Below are 20,005 nucleotides of genomic sequence, written 5' to 3'. Positions count from 1 at the left end.
GCTTCTGGAATGCAGCTGAGTTGAGGGTGTTGGGCAGTCCTGCGTAAGAGAAGGCCAGGGACAAGAATGAGCTTATTGATGTGATTGTGAGGACTGGTTATGTTTTTTCTGCTTGGCTTACTGCTGTTCACGATTGTTTCTTCTTGTTTATCCTTGCGTCTGCCGAAATACCCTTTCACGACTTGTATTTTGAGCTGCACGTTGGGGCATATGAATGTGAAGGTTACTGCTTACCTAATCTACCTTGGCAGTTCTGTGATATCTTCGCCCATCATTCTGTATAAATGCTAGCCGCTAGCGCAGGGACGTGTGGAGTTGGTGGGGCATTTTCAACCGAGCGTCATTAGGTATCATTTTCCACCTGCCAGACGCAAGCGAGGCGGGACAAGTTTCCCACGACCGGTTACGATGAGCTTGACGACAGCTTCTGCAGGCGTCGCAGTGGCGGCGCCGGCGTCCGCTCCTGTGTCGGCAGCTGGTCATCTCCTGAAGTTGGAGCGTCTTGGCGTGGCAGCCCAGCAGAGCGAGCAAAAAGAGCAGAAAGAGCACAAGGAACACAAGGAGCCAAACGAGCACAGCCATCACAACCACAACCACAGCCATCATCACCACCGGCACCACCACTCCTCCGGGGCTAAGCACACCTTTATCCGTCCGACGAAGCGTATTTTTGACGGTCCCGACGTTGCTCGCTTTCTCGTCTCGACCGCCTATCGCGATCTCGGCCTCTTTATCCTGCAGCTGAACCATGCGATGTGTCCGCGCGCAACGACCCAGACAATTCCGACCGCCGCCTCGACCACCGTCTTCACGCTGCAGCAGCCGCGCGCGGATCCGCCGTCGGTCTGCCGGCTACAGCAGCTGCTGGGCCGCCTTGACGCGCTCATCGACCAGGCGCCGCCCGATCCGGGTCCACGGCGTTTTGGCAACGCCAGCTTCCGGACGTGGCACCGGCTTCTGGCCGAGCAGGCCGACGGACTGCTACAAGAACTTGTGGGGGTGGGCGGACAGACCGACCAGACCGACCAGACCGACCAGGCCACGGCCATGGACGAAGTCGCCGCCTACTTTCTCGGCAGCTTTGGCAGCGCGCAGCGGCTCGACTACGGCACCGGCCACGAGCTCAGCTTTCTCGCCTTCCTCGGCTCCCTCTGGAAGCTGGGCGTGTTTGCCGACGGCGACGGCGGGCCGGACGGCGACGCTGTCGAGCGCAGCATCGTGCTGGGCGTGATTGAGCCGTGAGTTTTCTTTTTCTTTTCTTTCTTCTTTCTTTCTTCTTTCTCTTCAACTTTACTTCCTCTCCCCTTCTGCGTCACTAACAGCTCTAGCTACCTCCGGGTCGTCCGCCGACTCATCCTCACCTACACGCTCGAGCCGGCCGGCTCCCACGGCGTCTGGGGTCTCGACGACCACTTCTTCCTGCCATACATCTTCGGGTCGGCCCAGCTGACACGCCCCATCGCCGCGGCCACGGCTGCCAGCACGCCCATGCCGCAGGAAGGCTCGGCGCCGGGTGCACCCAAGCCGGCCGATGTGCTGCGGCCGGCAACCGTGGCCGTACAGCGCCAACAAAACCTCTACTTTGCCGCCGTCGGCTTCATCGACGACGTCAAGACCGGCCCCTTTTGGGAACACAGCCCGATCCTCTTTGACGTCTCCGGCATCGCCGACGGCTGGGGCAAGATCAACAAGGGCATGATCAAAATGTACAACGCCGAGGTGCTCTCCAAGTTCCCCGTCGTCCAGCACTTTGCCTTTGGCTCGCTCTTCGCCTGGACCGCCGACCCCGACGCCGAGACACCCCAGCACTCCGTCCACATGGCCAGCCAGCCAGCCACTGCTTCCACCGCCACCGCTACCGCTACCGCCACAGCCTCGGCCACCAACACCAACGCTGCCGCCGCTGCTACTGCTGCTCCCTGGGCCCAGGCTACTCGCATGCCCGGCACCCTTGGCTTGCCCGGCCCCGGCATCCCCTACTCTCGCGTGCCAGCCAGGCCAGGCCTGCCATCGCGGCCAGGCTCCTCTGCCACAGCCACACCCACATCCCAGGACGGAGGCTCGACAGCAGCACAGATCGGCCTGACGAGAGCTCCCTGGGCCAAGTAGGGACAACGGCTGGCTTGCTACCCAGGTGCACGCATGGACATGCTCGGAGGAATGCTAATGCTTGTAAAGACTGAAAACTATGAGAACTAGATAGCTTGCTGGCAAATCGAGATAAATGCAGATGGATTATGTAATAACATATACACATATGCGTATATGCATGTATACATAATACCGATACTCGTACTCCGTACAGAACACACATCCATTACAGCTTCGCCGGAGCCATCTTCTTCTCCCGCATGGCCTGGGTACTGCGCAGCAGCGCATACAGCGTCTGCATGCGCGGTAGGTCGACGCCGCGGGCCCGGGCAATGCGCACGGGATTCCCGACAATGACCTCGAGCTCGAGCGGCCGACCAGCCTCCCAGTCGAGCAACATGCTGGGCCGAGCGCCCTTGTTGCGGTCGGTGCTGGCGAGAATGCGGTCGGGTCGGGCCAAGCCCTCAGGAAACGGTCGACCGAGGATGCGCGGCGCTGCCTGCCAGATCTCGTCCATGACGCCGCCAAGGTGAATGCGCAGTTCTGGATCCGACGCCATGTCGGCGTTGCCTCGTCCGCCCGACAGCACGGCCGACGGGTTGAAGGCCGCGTTGATGCACAGCTTGTGCCACCGCACCGTCTGCAGCCCGACCTCGTCCAGCTGCTCAATGTCCCGGATGCCACCCAGATGCGTCCACCAGTCGGCCAGCCGGGCCACCGCCTCGCTGCCGCGCCTTGTCAACTCCTTCTCCGGCGCCACCGCCCACGAGCCACCCCGGCTTGGCCCCAGCGACCGCGGCGCCTTGGACTCGGCCGAATATGTGTATGCCCCTAGGTGCAGCCGTGTCCACCGGTTCTGCCGAATCACGCCCGGCCGTATCTGCTCGGCACTGACAACCGTCACGGCGCTCACAATGGGCGTCTGCGGAAAGCGTCGTCGGTACGGTGCCTCCACCCCGACACCGTTCTGGATGAGCACGATGCTCGTGTTGGGACCCACCAGCGGCACAATCGTCGCCGCATCGTCGCCGAGGTCGGGCAGCGCTTTGGTCGTCACCACGACAAAGTCCCACTCTCGGGGTGGGTTCGGAGACGAGCCGTATCCATTTCTGCCGTCTCTGCCGGGATCGTCCTCGTCTTCGTCGTCGGTCTCGGAGATGCTGTCTGGGTCCACTGGTGTCGCCGCCTTCACAGACGGGAAGACGGCGTGGGGCCGGAAAACGTAGTCGCCAAACGAGTGCGTCTCTAGATGCACGCCGTTCTTGGCCAAGGCGGCGTAGTTCGATCGGCCGATCAGGGACACATGGATGTTGCTGTCCGGCTATGGACGGCAGGTTCAGCAAAGAGTTCGCCTCCTTCCAGAGCAGCAGCAGCAGCAAGAGGAAATACCCACATGATGAAGCCTAGATGCATAGAAGCATCCCACGGCGCCAGCGCCAACAAAGACAATGTGAACCGGTCTGGATGGACGGTCAGTGATCCTGTTCGGAGCAACTGTTCCTGGTCGATCTGCTCAATTCGAATGACAAGACGTCCACAGGAAGCCTGACGCCCCGCCTGGCCATGCAAAACCCGGCTAGGAAAGAGGGTCAAGAGGAAAAAGGGCAAAATAGGACAGAAAGACAAAAGGACGAAAGCCACACTGAGGGAGGGGTGTTGGGCGGGCAGACACGGGGCGCAAGAAGAAGGACTGCTGCACCCACCTGGTCGGAACGGTCGAGACCGGGGCCGGAACAGCCATGGCGGTAGGCGGCGATTTCAACGTATCTTAAGATAGCTCAACAGACGGAGGACACCAAAACAAGAAATGGGGACTCTAGCGGGTCCCAGAGACAGATCAAAGGTCGGGCGGGTTCTGACTCGCTTTCGCTATTCGTGGGGGGGCGGATGATCGGAATGACGGTGTGTCTAGAGATGCGTGTACGATAAAGAGAAACAGAGAGAAGCAGCACTGGTAGGCCAATCCTATCGTGTCGGACGCGTCTGCGGTAATGAATGGTGAGCTGTGATAGGACAGTCTAGCATCGGCACAACGGTCTGACTGAACGCCGAGAGACCGGGGAAAATGGGTGCAAAGGAAAAAAAGGCCGGCGGTCGGGGCTGGGGATTGGAGGATGGGGGGATGCTGTTTAGCAGTGATCCGCTCGGTCGTTCGGTTTCCGTGCCGAGTGTGTTTTTCGGTGTTTTGGGGGTTGTTTTACTTGCTATCCTGCTAGAAATCAACATTGCATCTGTGCTGGAGCTACCCTTCAGCATGTGTGGCTGGCGCCTGTTTTACTAATTGCGCGTGGGCGGCGCTAACAGCTTGGTGCAGCATGGGGAAGGAGGGGGGGCCTTCCACCTTCATCCCCCCAACACGGGATGTGCAAGCGAGGAAGCGACGGCCAGCGCCAGCAGCCCAACAATTGCCACGGCTGCCACAGCTACAGAGCATGGAGCAGCTGCAGAGAGCTCTGTAGATCGTAGCTTCACTGGGCTCCCAGCTCGCCCAATTGGCAATGCGAATACACGCCGTACATGCAAGATGAGATCACTGCCAGCTTCATGCAGCCCAACGCCGAAAGCTCAAAGAGAGCCCATCTTCCGGTCATCGGATGCCCTTCATTGGGCTTTTCGGCCAGAACGAGCTGTGGAAGAGATTTCTGCACGCGTTGGGTAAAAAAAAAATCAGTTTTTCAATTTTTCAGTATTCCAATGTTTATTTTGCACCATCTAGCACACGTCATTCCCGAAACGCTCGGGTCTCGCCCGCCCTACCACATCCATCTTCATACAGCCTTCGGAGAGCCCGTCCTGAGACCAACATGCACACTAAGGCTTATACCTGACGCGCATCAGGCCTCTTAGCTATGTTGGGGTAGCAACGGCCAGGACGGGCATCGGCCTCTGGTGGTCTGGGAATAAAGGACAAGGGAAAAAGAAGAGCCAGAAGAAAAAAGAAAAAAAAGTACAGTCCCTGGTCTCAATAGTTCCGGGGTCCGCCGATGCCCCCAACGCCAAGCCTAGCGCCCCATCGTTCTTATAGACAAAAAGACAGCTTTACGGAGCATCTCCAGCATCTCCAGCTTCTCCAGCTTTACGGCGTAGCTCCACCAGCCTTACTGTACTCGGCATCACACAATAGCATCTTCCCAATCTTCTGCATCTCATGCGCGGCCAGTCACATCCTCTCGTCTTCTCCGCGGTCAGAAAACGACGGGCAGCCCTCCGGCTCGGAGACCGAAGCGCTCCCTCTGCCTGGCAGCCCGTACTTTGCCTACTTACACGGCCTCGTCTCGTTTTCGCCCTGGAAAATCTCCGCTTCTCGCTACGCCCCCCATGACGAGAGCAGATAAGCCCGGGCCTTATGCGGGTCTTTCATGCTTGTGGCATGCATGACCTCTCTTGCTGTTGCCACCGCTATGGCCCAATATCACTGTGCAAAGTCTGGTCCGTGGACTTCTTCTGTCGTACCCATATTGGTCCAATGGAATAGGGCACGGAGATGCTAAGTATGTGGGGGAGCTTCTGCATAGAAGTCGCAGCTGATATCCAGAGCGGGGGGGCGTTTGTCATATCTTCAGTTATCCATTTCTCTTGGTTGGCTCGGCCTCCATCTTGATAGACGGGCTGCCAGAAGAGCCGCTGGAAGCCTTGGTGACCGGAACGGAAGCTCATCTGTCGGCCAGTACAAAGACAGAGGACTTAATCTCTGGCTTTTCCTCAGGCTGCCTCGCTTCCGTACGCCCCCCCCCCCCCTTTGGTCGTGTCCCTCTGGTCGCCGAGAGCCGGGATTCTGCGTTTTTCGCAATCTTTACCCTTCCGAGCCTCGCTCTGTCCGACAGCGGCGGCTGCCGCCACACCTGCAGATGTAGTATTGTCGGCGTAGAGCGGGAGAGACAAAAGACGACCGTTGGTCACACGGTCTGGCCACTGGGCCAAAGTCTTGTCGTGTGTGCCGCGAGATGAAAATTCGCAGACAGATGCAGATGGCAGTCAGCCTGCACGTGCTTCCACTTCTAAGCATCACCACAGGACTTAAAAACGGGGCCTCAGAAGAAAAGGCACGCCGTCTCCTCGTGCATATGCCCCTCGGAGCAAGGAATGCTGGTTCCGACAAGCAGCTGTGCTTTTTTGTCAAATACGAGCCGGTCAACGGCCGTCTCAGCCCCAGACAGCCGGCAAAACGGCCCCAAGCCGCCAGCTGACTGTGCTTTGCTGTGTTCCGTCGTTCCGCGAACCTCGCCGCATTCCCTGTCCTCTCTCCTTCTTCTGCAGATTCTTGTTGTCTCGTTGTCTCATTGTCTCGTTGTCTCGTTGTCTCGTCCGCTCGTCTCCTCGTCCTCTCGTCCTCTCGTTCTTTCGCCCTCTCGCTTGATCGCTTGATCGCATTAGTCTGTCCCTCATTCATATCGGTGTCGTCCTGTCCGCCTATTACGTAACACGCTTTGTTGCTGCACCGCAGTATCGGCCCTTCACGATCCATGCCGTCTCGTGATCTGCATCAAGACACCAAACCAATACAGCACCGACGAGGCCCAAAATTTCAAGGGTGCGTGAGTCAACCCTGACGCGGCTCGTGGAGCCCTGCTCATACATACTATGTAGTATCTTGCATCTCGCCGCCCAGATGCTCCCACCTCTCAGCTTAATCCTCCCCCTGGTCCACTCGTACTATCTAGTACAAGTACGAGTATGTATGAGTGCTCGTACACGCCCTGCCCATCTGTCCTTTCAGGGCTTGACCGGGATCATGCGTGGGGTTGTCTGGCAGTTCTCGCATGCTTCGCCTCTCCGTTGCCGCCGTCGCCGCCGTCGTGACTGCATGCAAGATCCGGGAGGCAATCTTAATAAACGGCACAGTTTCCAACAGAGGTATGACGTCGCATTCGCAGGAGTTGCCGGGTCGACAAATCCCACTCTGTTTCCTCTCCCTCTCACGCCACGGAAAAGGGGGAGGGGGGAGGAGGCTGATACATCCTTACTCGTACGCGTCTGAATATCGTATGGTTCTTGGTGGTCCAGACTGGTCCCCAGAGTGGGCTTGTTGCCGTGCAAGGAGGATCATTCTATGTGGCGGAAGCTCGTTTCAATGACGTAGCTGTCGGCCCAAATCGCATCTTCCCTGTCCGGCCCAGCACTGATTATGCTGGAGATTTGCTTTTTGCGACAAGATTGACATCGCCCTGCAGAGGGCTGGAGACTACTCGTGCGCATTGTGTGGCTGCTCACATATCATTTTACTAGGTTTTTTTTCTTTCATTTTTTCGCTTCCCCATCCGAGCCTGCGGCGTCATGCAGTCGCCGGCTGAAACTGTTTCTTTTTTTTCTCATTTCTCGATAAAAAGTGCCCAAAACCGCACGCGATGAGGATCGGATCCCAAAGCTGGAAAAGCAATCTGGCGAGACCACGGCATCTCCGGTCACAACTCATTTTGGGGTCAGGCACAGCTTAGAAAGAATATAGGTGGGTCCCAACTAGAGTTCTTTGGGTAGAGGGAGATTTGGGGGGCTACTTCGTACTATGTAGAGCTATGCACCCCCACCATAGCTACTATGTAAGATACATAGTACTCGTGCATGTTTGCGGATTGCTCACAACTTATCAGTATGGATCTATTTCCGTCAAGGCCCGCCTCCACAATTTCAGGTCATCATGTCATTGACAGCAGCAGAAAACCCACCTCATCTCTGTGGGCCGGCTGCTCCCAGGGTTAGTGGTAGTCTATTGGCGATCGTGCTGTGAGTACGAGTGCGGTAAGTAAGTACGCGAACGTGTGTACATACTCCGTACGTGACCTTCCAATGTGATAGCAAGTGGAGCTTCGAGGAAGCGAGGGTGGGAGGGAGCGTAACGATACAACATCAGATAGTCACCGTCACGGCGAGCCGATCTTGGAAAGGGGTGCTGAATCGAGAGAGACCGAACATACGGTAATGTCTGCCAATGCACGTCACCGAGAAGGAAAGTGGCAAATGGGTGGGCAAGGGCTCCGTCACATCGTGGCGATGAGGGCGTGAGGAGAGGGAGAACGTTGCGGTGGACGATAATCAGACGGCCGTGGCATATCTGAGCTTCGGCCGGGTCCTGTTTCGCACCCCCGCGTCTCCTCCCTGTAGATGCGACACAAACACATCTTGCATACGGAACACGGCGACAGCCTCTGCGACCAATAAGGGCAAGCAGACAGAACAGAAACACTGAAGCACGGAAGCATACAGAGTACTCCGTCGCTGTGGAGCGGTGTGTTTGGGGCTGCTTTAGGCAGCTGGGCTGAAATGTATCCCATTAGACCAAAGGAAGGGTCAATTGACGGAAGATAACCCACGCCGGGCCTCAAGCCCAAAAGGCCGATTTCACCACGACACCCCACGCCGAGCGAGCAATGGGCGCGTGGCGTGTGAGGCCCTAATCAGGGGAGATTGGCAGCACGGCGAAGAACTGGGAAAGGTTCTAGAAAGCCCGACATCTCCGGCAGCCACTACGGCCGCGCTTAATGGCTCCTAATGCAGCAGTCAGCAGGTAGGACGCCAGCATCTGCCAGCCGTTCTACGCCGTACGTACTCCCTATGGTTTGGTAAGATACAAGTACAGAGGCCGACATGCAAAGGGCTGTCCTGATAGCGAGCCTCGTTTCGGCTGCCGCGAGCCCTGCTCTGCTGCTGCTGGTCCCGCTTGCTGCAGGTGAAGGGCGAGCGCTTATCCCTGGCAAATCACAGCCCGACATGTCCACCGAGAAGCCTGGTTTCAGCTCGGGCGGTCCCGGGCCGACCAATATCAAAGCAGACGGTGGGGAAGGCAGAGTCGGTGACAGTGTTGCGCATATCGGCTGGAGCAGCGCGATGCAGCACGAAGCCGTGCGATCCCGTCGTTCTCACGCGTCCACACCGTCTCTGCCAGAGTCGTACTCACGAGCAGTGTCAGACGTTTGCCGGCTCAAGAGGGGGAAAAAGGAAAAAAAAGGCAGAAGGCAAAAAAAAGTAGGGTGCTCGCAGAGTAGCAGCAATGTCAGACGTTCTGCTGGAGCGGAGAACGAATTGGCCAAAAAAAAAACCCAAACGGCCCGTCTCTGAGGCGCCATTGCGACATCCGGCCTTTCTACATAGCACAACAGCACAATAATCCGCCGTCTCCCGTGACAGGCGGGACTGTCGGTGGCCCTCGTCGCGGAAATAGAATTAAGAGTCTTTCGTAGTGTGGTCAGATTGCCGGTCCATTCTGACCCTCGTCTCCAAGGATGTCCTCTTTTTTTTTTTTTTTTTTTTTTCTTTTCTTGCGCCCATCTGAGCACGAGTCCCGCGGAGAGCCGTGATAGGTGATAGGAGAGATGAACAGGCAAATTACGAGATTGGAAATAAGAGGCGAGATGTGCTAACCGCCAGAATGGCACGACGACGACTGCCAGTCCAGGTTGACCGAAAGCCCATCAGACGTCTCCGGGCCCCTCTTATTTTTCCTGACATTACACATCACCGATTGGGTCCTCCAATCCCCAAATCCCAGATCCCCACCTTAAACCCCCCCCCCCCCCCCCAAGGAGACGTATACGTACCTCTTCTCGGATGGTAGAAGCGCGAACTTGTTTGGGAAGTTGGGAAAGGCGAGTAGGAAAAATGTCCCCCCAGGATCAAACAAGGCCAAGTCTCCCTCCCCCCTCCGTCCTTCTCATCTGTGCATGACGCCACATGCATGCGTACGATATACTCGCAAAACAACACTGCCTCGCGCTCACTGTCGGCTGTTGGTAGATTTTGCCGTTTCTTTTCCGAATTGATTTAATGCGCAAAACCATGGCTGGCCTTCGCCGCGGCTCAGCCTCGACAAATTGGCGAGTACGAGGGGTCCGGCCAGACGGCCCTAACTGGCCAGCGAGGCGCTAAAGATAAAGCCTGTCTCGGCCAGGGATGTGCTGCTGGTAAGGCACATACGACGTAGCAAGATACGAGGATGCGCATGGAGGACATGCGCAGGACCTGCTGATATTGCGACCGCTGCTTCTGCGACTCTTGCGACCGCTGCTCTTGCGGCTGCTGCTGCTGATGTCCGGCAGCCGGCTCACCTCCTTTTTTCTTCTTCGCGTACGCATCCCCCGTAAGGTGCACGTCAACCTGGCCGCATGTTCGGGGCGTGGGGCCGGTAGCTTCTGAATGGGGGCTTACATAGTGTACGGAGTACAGGCCCTCCTGCTCTCGAATCAGCCGAAAGAGAGAGGACGATTGGCAGGGTCTTGCCCTCATGCCTTGCGTGCAGATGCAGCCCACAGCCGGAGCGACCGGCCGGCACGGTATTGGGTCATTTCGCCGACAGAAGATGGCCTCTCGTATCGGCCTGTGCTCGTACTTCGTACTTGTACTCGTACTCGCCAGAGGTCGCGCTCTCGAGGCGGTCAGGTCGGCTCACACGCATCCATGCTGCCGTGCAAGACGCGCGAAAAGGCACGCGCCTCCACGAAGGAAGCACAGGCAAAAAGCAGCTGATCTTTACGTGCCCTGATGATCCACCGCCGATTCTGGCAGCCCCCCTCCCAATTGACCCCCCCCCCCAGCACAACGCGGACAACGCGCTTCTGCTCGTCTGCCCGCCTGTCCGTCCTGCCACGACGCCACGACTCCCCCATCACTGCCGTGCCTTTCACGATCGCCACGGTTGCCACGATGGCCACGATTGCCACGACTGCTCCGTAAGATACTTTGTCTGCCACGACAACTGCAGGTGGTCCGATGTCAGGGGAACAAACGTCCCAAGAAGGGCAACTGTATCCTACTTCTTCACCTTCATCCTGTCTGTCGGGATTCTACGGACAGGGCCCAGCACCTTGGTGATGGCGGAACAAAACAAAAACAGCCTTGGCCATGGCCTTTGCCGCTGTCCTTCTGGCTGTCATCCTCACCGGCTCCATTCGTACATAGTAAGATGCATCTTTATCCTCGGGCGAAGGGTAATGTCGGCCTGCCATGCACCGCTTACGAGTACGGCCGCCCACTCGTGCCTTACCCCAGCATTCTGTCCCTTCCAGCAGCGATCCTTCTCCTCTTCTCTGCCGGCAGCGGCAGCGGCAGGACATTCTCGGCCTCTTCCTTCGCCCCCCTCATTAAAGTACTCGTGCCCTCATTAAAGTATCGCGCCCGGGCAGCGCTCCGTCTTGCAAGGTAAGATATCTTTTTTTTTGTCTACATAGTACAGGCCCTGGAAGGAATATCTCATAGTATCTTACATGGGAAAAGAGCGGAAAAAAGGTGTCGTGGCTCATTGGTCCCACCACAATCTAAAACAAGTCGTGCCGTATGTCATGTCCCCACTGTCTGACGTCCTCTGGGCAGTCTCTCAGGCCAGAGCAGCTCGTACTATCCTATCTTACTCGAACAGGGCTATGTACTCCGTACGAGTACGCCGTATCGTGCCCGTGTGGGTTGTGTGGCGGTCGTGGAAACCTAGACAGGCCACTGGACCGTTCCCTGTCCCCTGAACGGACAGTTCGCCAGCCCGTCTCGTTGTCCTCCTCATTGCCGAGAGGGAAGGGCTGCTCGCGGTCTGCTTCCCCAGTCAACCAGCCATGCCTCCGCTATTGGTGACAGGCGGGCGCGGCAGGACGGCCAGCCAGCCAACCAGGGTAGAAACGGTTTCGTGCAAGTCCACTCGATCGGCTACTATGGTACAAAACCGGCAGGCTTACGTCGTAATTAGCCACAGCCGACGGTTCAAACTTCGTCTTAGCGCGCGCGCCGTCGAGGAACACATCGCCGATGGGTGAGCTAGCGACAGAAACGAAACGGAGGACGACAGGGGGAAGAGGTCCAGCGGCAGAGGTGGGCAAAGTCCCCCAGCAGCCAAATGCAACAGTGATGTGGCTTCGCGCCTCTCAAGATCAGGTTCCGTTGGCCTTCCGTCTCTCCATTATTACATACGGGGTACGAGTACTGCTCGTAAAGCTTTCCTATCTCGTTAGGGGCATTCCTCTTTGGGGGGTAGCTTATTGCTAAATCGATACATACGAACAGTAGCGAAACTGGCTTGCCCAGCCGTTCCGTTACCACATTTCATCAAATAAGCCCAATCAGACAAGTGGCGCCCGGAGAAATAATCGCCTTCTCATGCTCAGGGATCTCTCTGTCGGAGTGGGCAAGAAACCATAGCCTGCAATCCATGGCCGATCGGACTATCTGCCAGCCTTGGACGTGACACGGGATATTTCTGGGGGGGATACAATCCATCTGTTGCTTTTCCTGTTACTTTTTTTTCCTTTTTCCCTTTTTCCTTTTTTTTTTTTTTTTTTTTTTTTTTTTGCCCTTGATAGGCCACACCGACAGCGCCAGAGCAGACAGAGTTTTTTTTACTTGTGCATTCCCAACGAAGGGATATCTGTCTGTGCTCTGAATGACTTATGCTTGTTCGGCGAGAGCGGGATGGGCTTGCTGAAGGTGCTGCAATGGTGATTTGCCCCACCCCCCCCCCCAAAAAAAAAAAAAAAAGTAACCCAAAGGGGGTGTCATGGGGGTTCACAGAGCAGCAGCCCAGCACTGGGCGCGGAAAGCAGGCTGCCTGACAGCTGAGCTGTTGTCCCACACCCGCTGCGAATCCCAGCGTCTGTCTTTCCCATACGAGAGGCGATTGGCAAAGCCTGTCTGGGCCTCTCGGACTTTTAGGCTTGTCCTAGACATCGGGCCTAATAAGCACCGGCCAACAGCAGTTTACAGAGGCGAACTGGGAATAGCAAGATCCATAGCCAGATTCGTGACAATCGGACAGAATAATAGCACGAAAGAAATAACGGCCACCGCGGCGTCCCGACTGTCGACCAGTCAGCAGCCGCAGCGTTGTGAGACGTTTTGCGGTTGGAAGCTGCGATGCGAAGCTCCGTATTAGCGTATTGGCGTATTGGTGTCTTCCGTAACTGCCGACTCTCGCACGTTTTGCCATTGCTCCATTGCCCCATTCTTCCCTTGCTCCTTCCTCCTCCCTGGCGGCTGCCTTTTCTCTGTCGCGGTCAACGTCCTTTCTGTGTTCTGTAGCACCGACTACCATGTATGGGCTGTCCTTGGGGCGCTAGACGAAGCTGGAGGGGTGAAGGGGACGAAGGAGGGGGGAAGATTTTTTTGGCCCTAGGCATGCTAACGAGGACGGCGTTAGCTTCGTTTGGACCTGACAGGCAGGTTTTGCTTTTGCAGGAAAGAAGATGGATGGGCAATCAATCACGTTCCTTCTACACCCCCCTCACCACCTTACCCACCCCCCCCCCCTCCTCTCCGTCTGTCTTTTTCCTCTAACAGCACTTAACCCGCGCCATGCGTAGGTACCTCCCACCCCCAAATCTCCCGTCCATTTCTGGGACCTGCACTGGCCCACAGATGTGTGTCGGACACTCCATTATTTTATTATTTGCTGTTGCTTTTCCTTCTTCTCCAGACACAGAAGGACACCCACCCTGGCCCGCCTTTCCGCCTTCTGCCTTCTGCATACTCGTAAAGATACCCCTACCTGACTAGTAGCAGGAGATGTACAGAGATACGGCTCCTCTCACTCTCGTGCCACTGTCTTCTATGTATAACGGCCGCAAAGCCGATGTTCCTTCCTCCACCCCCCCCCGTCTTGCTCGACCACCCGCGCTTCCCTTTCTCGTCTCATTCACTCCATACTCCATCGAAGCAACAGGAAAAGAATAAAAAGAGCCCATGTTGCCCCTTCCCCGTCCATCGACCGCCGGTTCCTAGCTTCCCTCGGCTCTACACCAGATCTTCTTCATATCCAGTCTCCAGGAAGCTTGGAACTGACAGCTCTTTGTGCCTCACGTCTGTACTACCGCTTGTCGCTTTCCACCCACCACTTATACGCACCTATCCGCACCCAAACGCACTACACCCCGCTCTACGTTCTCAGCTCCCAGCTGCGCAACACAGATCCGACGTCCGTCCAGGTCCGTCGACTCCAGCCTGCACCAAAATCGCCCTCCGTACTTGCTCGGCCCTTTTCGGTGTCCGTCGTACCCTTCTATAAAACAGTGCGAGCGCCACCTGCCGCAAGTCCTCCACCCGCATTCCGCTGCCTCCGGCCCTGGTCATACACAGTACCATCGTCGTCTCGACCAGGACACCTCTCCGAAATCGTCCAGCCTGCTCATCTTCTGCCAGGCGCATCCCATTGATTGCTGCTCGCTTCTCTTCGTCCTTCGACCTTTGTCTTCTGGTCTATAATACTCAGTCTTGCTGTTGCAATTATCCGCCTGTCCATCGCACCTTCCGTCAGCTCCTGCAGCTCTTTGCTTCAAAGCCACAGGGGCGCCTCCGAGACTCGCTCCTTAGCGTGTTTCCGTTTTATCCAGCGCCTTGTCAATTTCGGATCCTGCCTTCCTTTTTCTTTTTTATATACATATTTTCTAGATCTTGCTCTTGCTTCCCCTCTTTCCTTCCCAGATCTCTCTGTCCCGGGCCACTTTCTGGCTTTTCGACCGCATTCCCCACACAACTTACACCATCCACCTCCCGACCTCTCTCACCAATTAGAGATGCTCATCAACGGCGAGAAATGGGCTTGCGACGCCTGTGTACGAGGACACCGAGTCAGCAATTGCCAGCATTATGGTGGGTGCAATTCCTCTTATACCCGACTCTCGCGCACGTCTTGCTAACTGTCCTCCAGAGCGCCCATTACAACATATCAACAAGAAAGGTCGACCGGTCACCCAGTGCCAGCACTGCCGCTCGCAGCGAAAGAACCGCTCGGCCCACGTCAAGTGCGACTGCGGCGAGAAAACAACCAAATGCGTTCATTTGGGCGCCATAGACGGTCACCGAGGTAAGAGCGGTCCTCGACCGACCTCTCTGGATGATGCTGTAGCTATAAGATGCTAAACGCCAACCTACAGAGAGCTGCTGCTGCAACCACGGCGGTCGGTGCAGCTGCTCCTTCAAGAAGGATCCTGACTCCAGCTCATCCGACATGACGGAAAAGGGCTCAGCAGCAGCCAAGACAGCTTCGGCTGCCACCATGTCGACCACCGCTTCCAGCCTGGGAACATCAGGCCTCAGCTCGCCCAAGAGCCCCATTCGCCGCCGCCGCGCCAACACCACTCGCTCCGAGGGTACGCTCACTTTTGACGAACACGGCCGCCACAAACCAGTCTCTCACAAACATGCAAAGAGCCAAAAGACGAGCCCGTATCCCAGCAGCCGAATCAACTCGGTGCGTAGCACTGGCGTGCTTTCGAACTTGATGGCGGCCTCAAAGTCCGCTAACAACGAGGATGAAGCGGAGGAGGACGATCACAGCAGCGGACTCGGCGAGTCTGACAGCGGAGCCGACGATGGCGGGGGCTTCCTCTCCATGACCACGCCTGCTTCGACTACGGCAACCAGTGTTCCGCTGTCCTTTCACGCGACAGAACATCAAGAGCAGCGGCTATCGCGGTCGGAGACTACTTCGCCCCTGCACCTCGATAGCAGCTACCCGCAGCCGCACCAGCTGAACGACAACAGCCAACTACCCCCTCTCAACATGGGCGCTGTCGACTACATATCTTATAACTACAACGCCTTCGACAGCCCGGATCAGCCTCTCTTCAGTGCTGGCCTCAAGGCGCCAGCAGTCGACTGGAACCAGTTTTTCGGCGCCAACAGTGCCAACGGCATTAGCGGCGGCAATGCTGGAAATGAATCCGGCAAGTTCGGCAACACCGGCCCATTTGGGTTTGGGAGCACATTTGGATACGAGTACAACGGATCCGAGCAGGCACCCACCATGACCACGGCCACGTCGGGAGAAGTGTCCGAAGCTGAGGACTTGATGGTGCCCGGCGTGGACGACTACGACTACGACTACGATGGGGCCACGGATGCCGCAAGCAGTAGCGTTGCCTTTTCCCGCGCCAACAGCAGCTACCACCTGGCGTCTTCAGTAAATATACGCCACGACTTTAGCGATATGCGCCTAAACAAGGCTGGCAACAAGTTCCTCCCCACGCCCTCAGCCGCCACCACCGACGATGCTGCGGCCTTAGCAGCCGTCGGTGCGATGGCGCATGGTGCCACTCTCGAAGACGACGATGCTGCTATCTGGATGCCGGATTACCAGGGCCTCACATCCATGACCGAATCGCCAGAGTCCGACGTGATCTCCTTCTGGGGGTCGAAATAGACAACGTCGGTAAAGTGTACAGGTGGACGTTCTGTTCACCATTTCCTAGTTCATTTACAGCGGGCTGGTGGGATTTTGCTTGCAGAGAGGCTTTCTGTCTAGGCGCGAATGGATTTACGAATCAAGTTGGAGTGGTGTCGTTCAACTTGCAGACCCGTTTTTTATTTTATTTTTTCTTCTTTCTATTTCATTTCTACTTATTCCATGTCTTCGAGGATTTTTGGTACATCCATGATGAATAACGACACGACAGCCGGAGTTGAAAACCAGACACAAAAAGTACACTGAATTCAAGAGAATCCAGGATCATAAAAAGGAGGGCATTCGGAGGACTGGTATTTCTTTGGGATCTACCTTGTTTTTGGTTGTTTTCGGTTGTGTCGTTTCCCATTGAACCGGCGGCAGGAATTGATTGTTTATATCACCACACATGCTTTCTTTGTGTGTTTTGGGGGCGTTTTGGTGTCTTTGGTTGTCCCGAGGTGCCCTCCTTATTGGCCCCTGGTGCTCATTTCCGTGCTCTTATATATATACTTGCTACGGTGCTCTATTTTCTTGACGCGTTCATTTCTGGCGGCTACGTATTCACGACAACTACTGTGCTTTGTGGTTTTGGTTTGCAAGAGGAACGGGATCCAAGCAAGACAGGCATGCTTGAGAACGAGGGCATTGGGATCACGTCCCGGGGACGTGTTTAGACGGTGACGGAGAATATACGGTGGTGATGTATAGCATTTTGGCATACACTATTTTGAGAAAAGGCATTCGCTATTCTGAAATATCAAATTCAGCTACTACATATGCGGGCCGTAAGCAGGCCGAATGGCGCTTACTCTACTCGAAGACCTGCCTAATGCACATGCAGGGAGGGAGCTGCGACTATCGATAATAATAAAAGGCATGCTGAAAATTCGATAAATGGTAAAATATGCAGGGCCGCACGCTTGCGATGATGTAATAATTCGACGGCGTGGGCGGTGCCTTAGCAGCTGCGGTTACGGAGGCGATTCGGCAGACCCGGAAAGCGGTGCTGTCGCAGCGGCTGGTGTGCTGTTCCAGGGGCTGGACCGCCTATTGTTTCCCGAGTTGGGGGGTGAACGCCGTTCTGGTGCCCCGTCTCAGTGGACCCCCACTCGTCTTGTCGCTCTTAGTGTACGGAGTAATGGCGAGACGTTGAAGAAAAATTTGCAACAGATGACCTCCTACACCTGCAGTCCACCCCCTCCCCGATATCGTTGCATCGAGGGCGATCCCCACTGGCAATGCCGCTCTTAGCAGCCGGGCGGGCTGTCGATCAGGCCAGGCTTGCAGGCTCGCTGCCAAACAAAGTCAGAGATACGGTGTAATTGTGCAGTTCAGTTGGCCGGAGTTCGCCGGTGCCTTCGTGGACTCCCGCCTCTGAGCCTTGTCTCGATATTCGCTGGCGGGCCTGCCCAGGCTGACCTCCGATATTGGGCCGACGGCCTGAAACAACGTAAGGCTGAAAGAAACAGAGCAGGAAAAAGCTCGGCTATCTTCCTGTGCACTCCCCCCCCCTTTCCCCCCTCCTCATCCCCCCTTGTTCTTCCCCCGCGGGAGCATGATGCAAAGTGATGATGTCGGTTGCCCTGTTCGTACGTTTGCGTCTCTCTGTGCCACGTACTCCCCGTCCGGCCGTCTAGCTGTCCTTAGATTCACACCCTTACCGCGCTGCTTCCCTCCCTGGAGCATGCCACTGCCCTCACCGTCTCTCTGCTGTGCACAAAGGATCGAGAACGCGGGGAGAGCTCAGAGACGTGGCCGTCCCCTTCCCACCGCTCTTCTTGTTGCGTCTTTTTTCCCTTTTATCTGAGGCCGCGCCTCATCAGATATATCCGACATGAATGTGGGGGCTTTCTCGTCAGCAACAACCTCCAGCTATCCTAATCATGATATGTGAGAAAAGCATTGAAATGAGCAAGTATGTCAGGCGACATCTCCAGCAACCGTCCTCGGTCAGCCAATGGCTTCCGGCGCTGCCAGCATGGCAGTATATACTATGTAGCGAAGCTCCACCACCGCTTATACGAACCAAACAAGGCAAACGCGGGACTCTCCGTTCATGCAGGGCCCACTGAAACTCAGGAAAATGCTTAATTCACAGGAAAAGAAAACACAGGAATATAATTGTAAAAAAAAGGATTGATACATCCACTCCAGTAGGCACGAAATATGCAGTTGTAGTCGACAGTCTAGACCGACCCAAATAGGTGCTGTCAGGACTTGCAGAACTAGGGGTTGGTACCATCCAACAGGCTGCAAACCGGACTCGTGTATGGAGCCCTCCGTGCAGAAGGATAATCTATCATCTGATACAGACAAGAGATCTCAGACTCATAATTTCGGAGCTCATATTTCACGTAAGTTGCTGTTGATCGGTTGCCATAAATACTTTGTTATGGACCAAAACGTCCGTAGGTGTCACATCATGCCATCATCAGGATATGCAATGTCAATCCAAGGTTAGCTTGTCAATAAGAGGCATTTATTAGTTCGCTTTTTTTTTGCTGATAGTTTGTCTGGTCTCTGAGGAGTGGCCACAGAAACCTTCACAGTGGCGGATGCTCTTTTGGAGTTTACCCCTAGTATACCAAAGATACAGACGGATTACAGGCTCACAGACTTCGGACAACTCAGTCTCTCTCTGTCAAGACGTGTGCTCGCAACATAGTATGATGTGGATGTGAGCACAAACCGCAAACAAACATTCCGAGCAACACGTTTTATACTTGGGCTCTAGGGTCTAATACACCTACTTGGTCATATGGTCTAGCTGACATCTTTCTGGTGGTGGTGACGGCAGCCGCCCGTGCGAAGAATTGAAAGATTTTCTTACTTTTCAAGAAATATCATATAGCTTGTAAGTTTTTCGAGCAAAGAATTGATACCCCGATTTCCACAAATGTAAGGAGAGAAACATGTGAGTTGCAGTATACTCGACCAATCTAAACAATAGCATAGCAAAGGATTACTAATGTTTTTATGTAAGAGGTTCGTGGTAAGCTCAACGTCTTTTAGGTCTCGGCAACGAGCATCTACCCTATAAGTTGCCGGTGTTACTGTTTGTCGAGCCGAAACTTAATAACTAGACATCATATGATGGCCAAGGGCCAAAAAAGAGCTTATGCTTTCATGTACCCTGTGAGAACACATGCCATGTTTGACCAGTGAGGCTATTGTCCAATAGCACCTTGCAATCGTATATCAAGCTCATACTCCATACAAACGGAAATTGACCATCAGCAGATTTTCCCTTTCGGACCCAAGCTTCCGTGGACAAAAAATCTCCTGCCCATTACGACGCACGATACAAGCCAGAGCCTTGGGCAGGTAGACTCGGCAGTATACAGCTGGTAAAAGCCGTGCGGAGAAGCGGCTGCGTCCGAAACGGTGGCTTCCGCGGATAGCCTGGCCTGTTGGTTTCCTTGAAGATTCGATTACTAAGCAGGATAGATAGTGTCTTCCATGTTCCATCCAGATCTTGATTCTCGCATCGTGGTAATCGCGGCATAAAGAAGCAATCATGGAAGGACACACGACGACCATTAGGCTACTTGGCTAAGGTCTTGTGGGGTTGGCGGGATAATCCACCAGAGCCATGTCAGCGGCACAAGTTGGGTTCAGATACGGCAAAAAGGCAACAGCCTGCGAGCTCGGGCTGCTTATCGGCCAAACTCGGCGTAGTGCGAATGCTTTTGACCATGTGCACTTGCATTTCGAAATACGAGCACAGAAGATCTTGTGGCTGAGGAACAGCACATGTGACTGGAATCTGGGCCGAAAAGGCGA

General features: G+C 55.4%; 3 protein-coding genes across 3 annotated transcripts; 2 read left to right on the top strand and 1 right to left on the bottom strand.

The window, feature by feature from the left end:
* Positions 1 to 408: 408 nt before the first annotated feature.
* Positions 409 to 2,109, top strand: CMQ_3664 (phosphotyrosyl phosphatase activator; the record flags this gene model as incomplete). Its single annotated transcript, XM_014319602.1, has 2 exons — positions 409 to 1,166; positions 1,323 to 2,109. The coding sequence occupies 2 exons, from the start codon at positions 409 to 411 to the stop codon at positions 2,107 to 2,109; spliced, it is 1,545 nt and encodes a 514-aa protein (XP_014175077.1).
* A 208-nt stretch (positions 2,110 to 2,317) lies between these two features.
* On the bottom strand, positions 2,318 to 3,832 carry CMQ_3622 (2-dehydropantoate 2-reductase; the record flags this gene model as incomplete). The annotated part of the gene is made up of 3 exons (XM_014319560.1): positions 2,318 to 3,412; positions 3,485 to 3,551; positions 3,795 to 3,832. 3 exons carry the CDS (start codon positions 3,830 to 3,832, stop codon positions 2,318 to 2,320), a joined length of 1,200 nt encoding a protein of 399 aa, XP_014175035.1.
* A 10,738-nt stretch (positions 3,833 to 14,570) lies between these two features.
* On the top strand, positions 14,571 to 16,198 carry CMQ_3880 (copper fist DNA-binding domain containing protein; the record flags this gene model as incomplete). The annotated part of the gene is made up of 3 exons (XM_014319818.1): positions 14,571 to 14,646; positions 14,705 to 14,860; positions 14,931 to 16,198. The coding sequence occupies 3 exons, from the start codon at positions 14,571 to 14,573 to the stop codon at positions 16,196 to 16,198; spliced, it is 1,500 nt and encodes a 499-aa protein (XP_014175293.1).
* Positions 16,199 to 20,005: the final 3,807 nt, after the last annotated feature.

The sequence above is a fragment of the Grosmannia clavigera genome, assembly GCF_000143105.1.
Source record: "Grosmannia clavigera kw1407 unplaced genomic scaffold GCSC_113, whole genome shotgun sequence".
Lineage (NCBI taxonomy): Eukaryota > Fungi > Ascomycota > Sordariomycetes > Ophiostomatales > Ophiostomataceae > Leptographium > Leptographium clavigerum.
The sequence above is the reverse complement of the archived record's forward strand: the minus strand, read 5'-3'. Positions and strand labels throughout refer to the sequence as shown.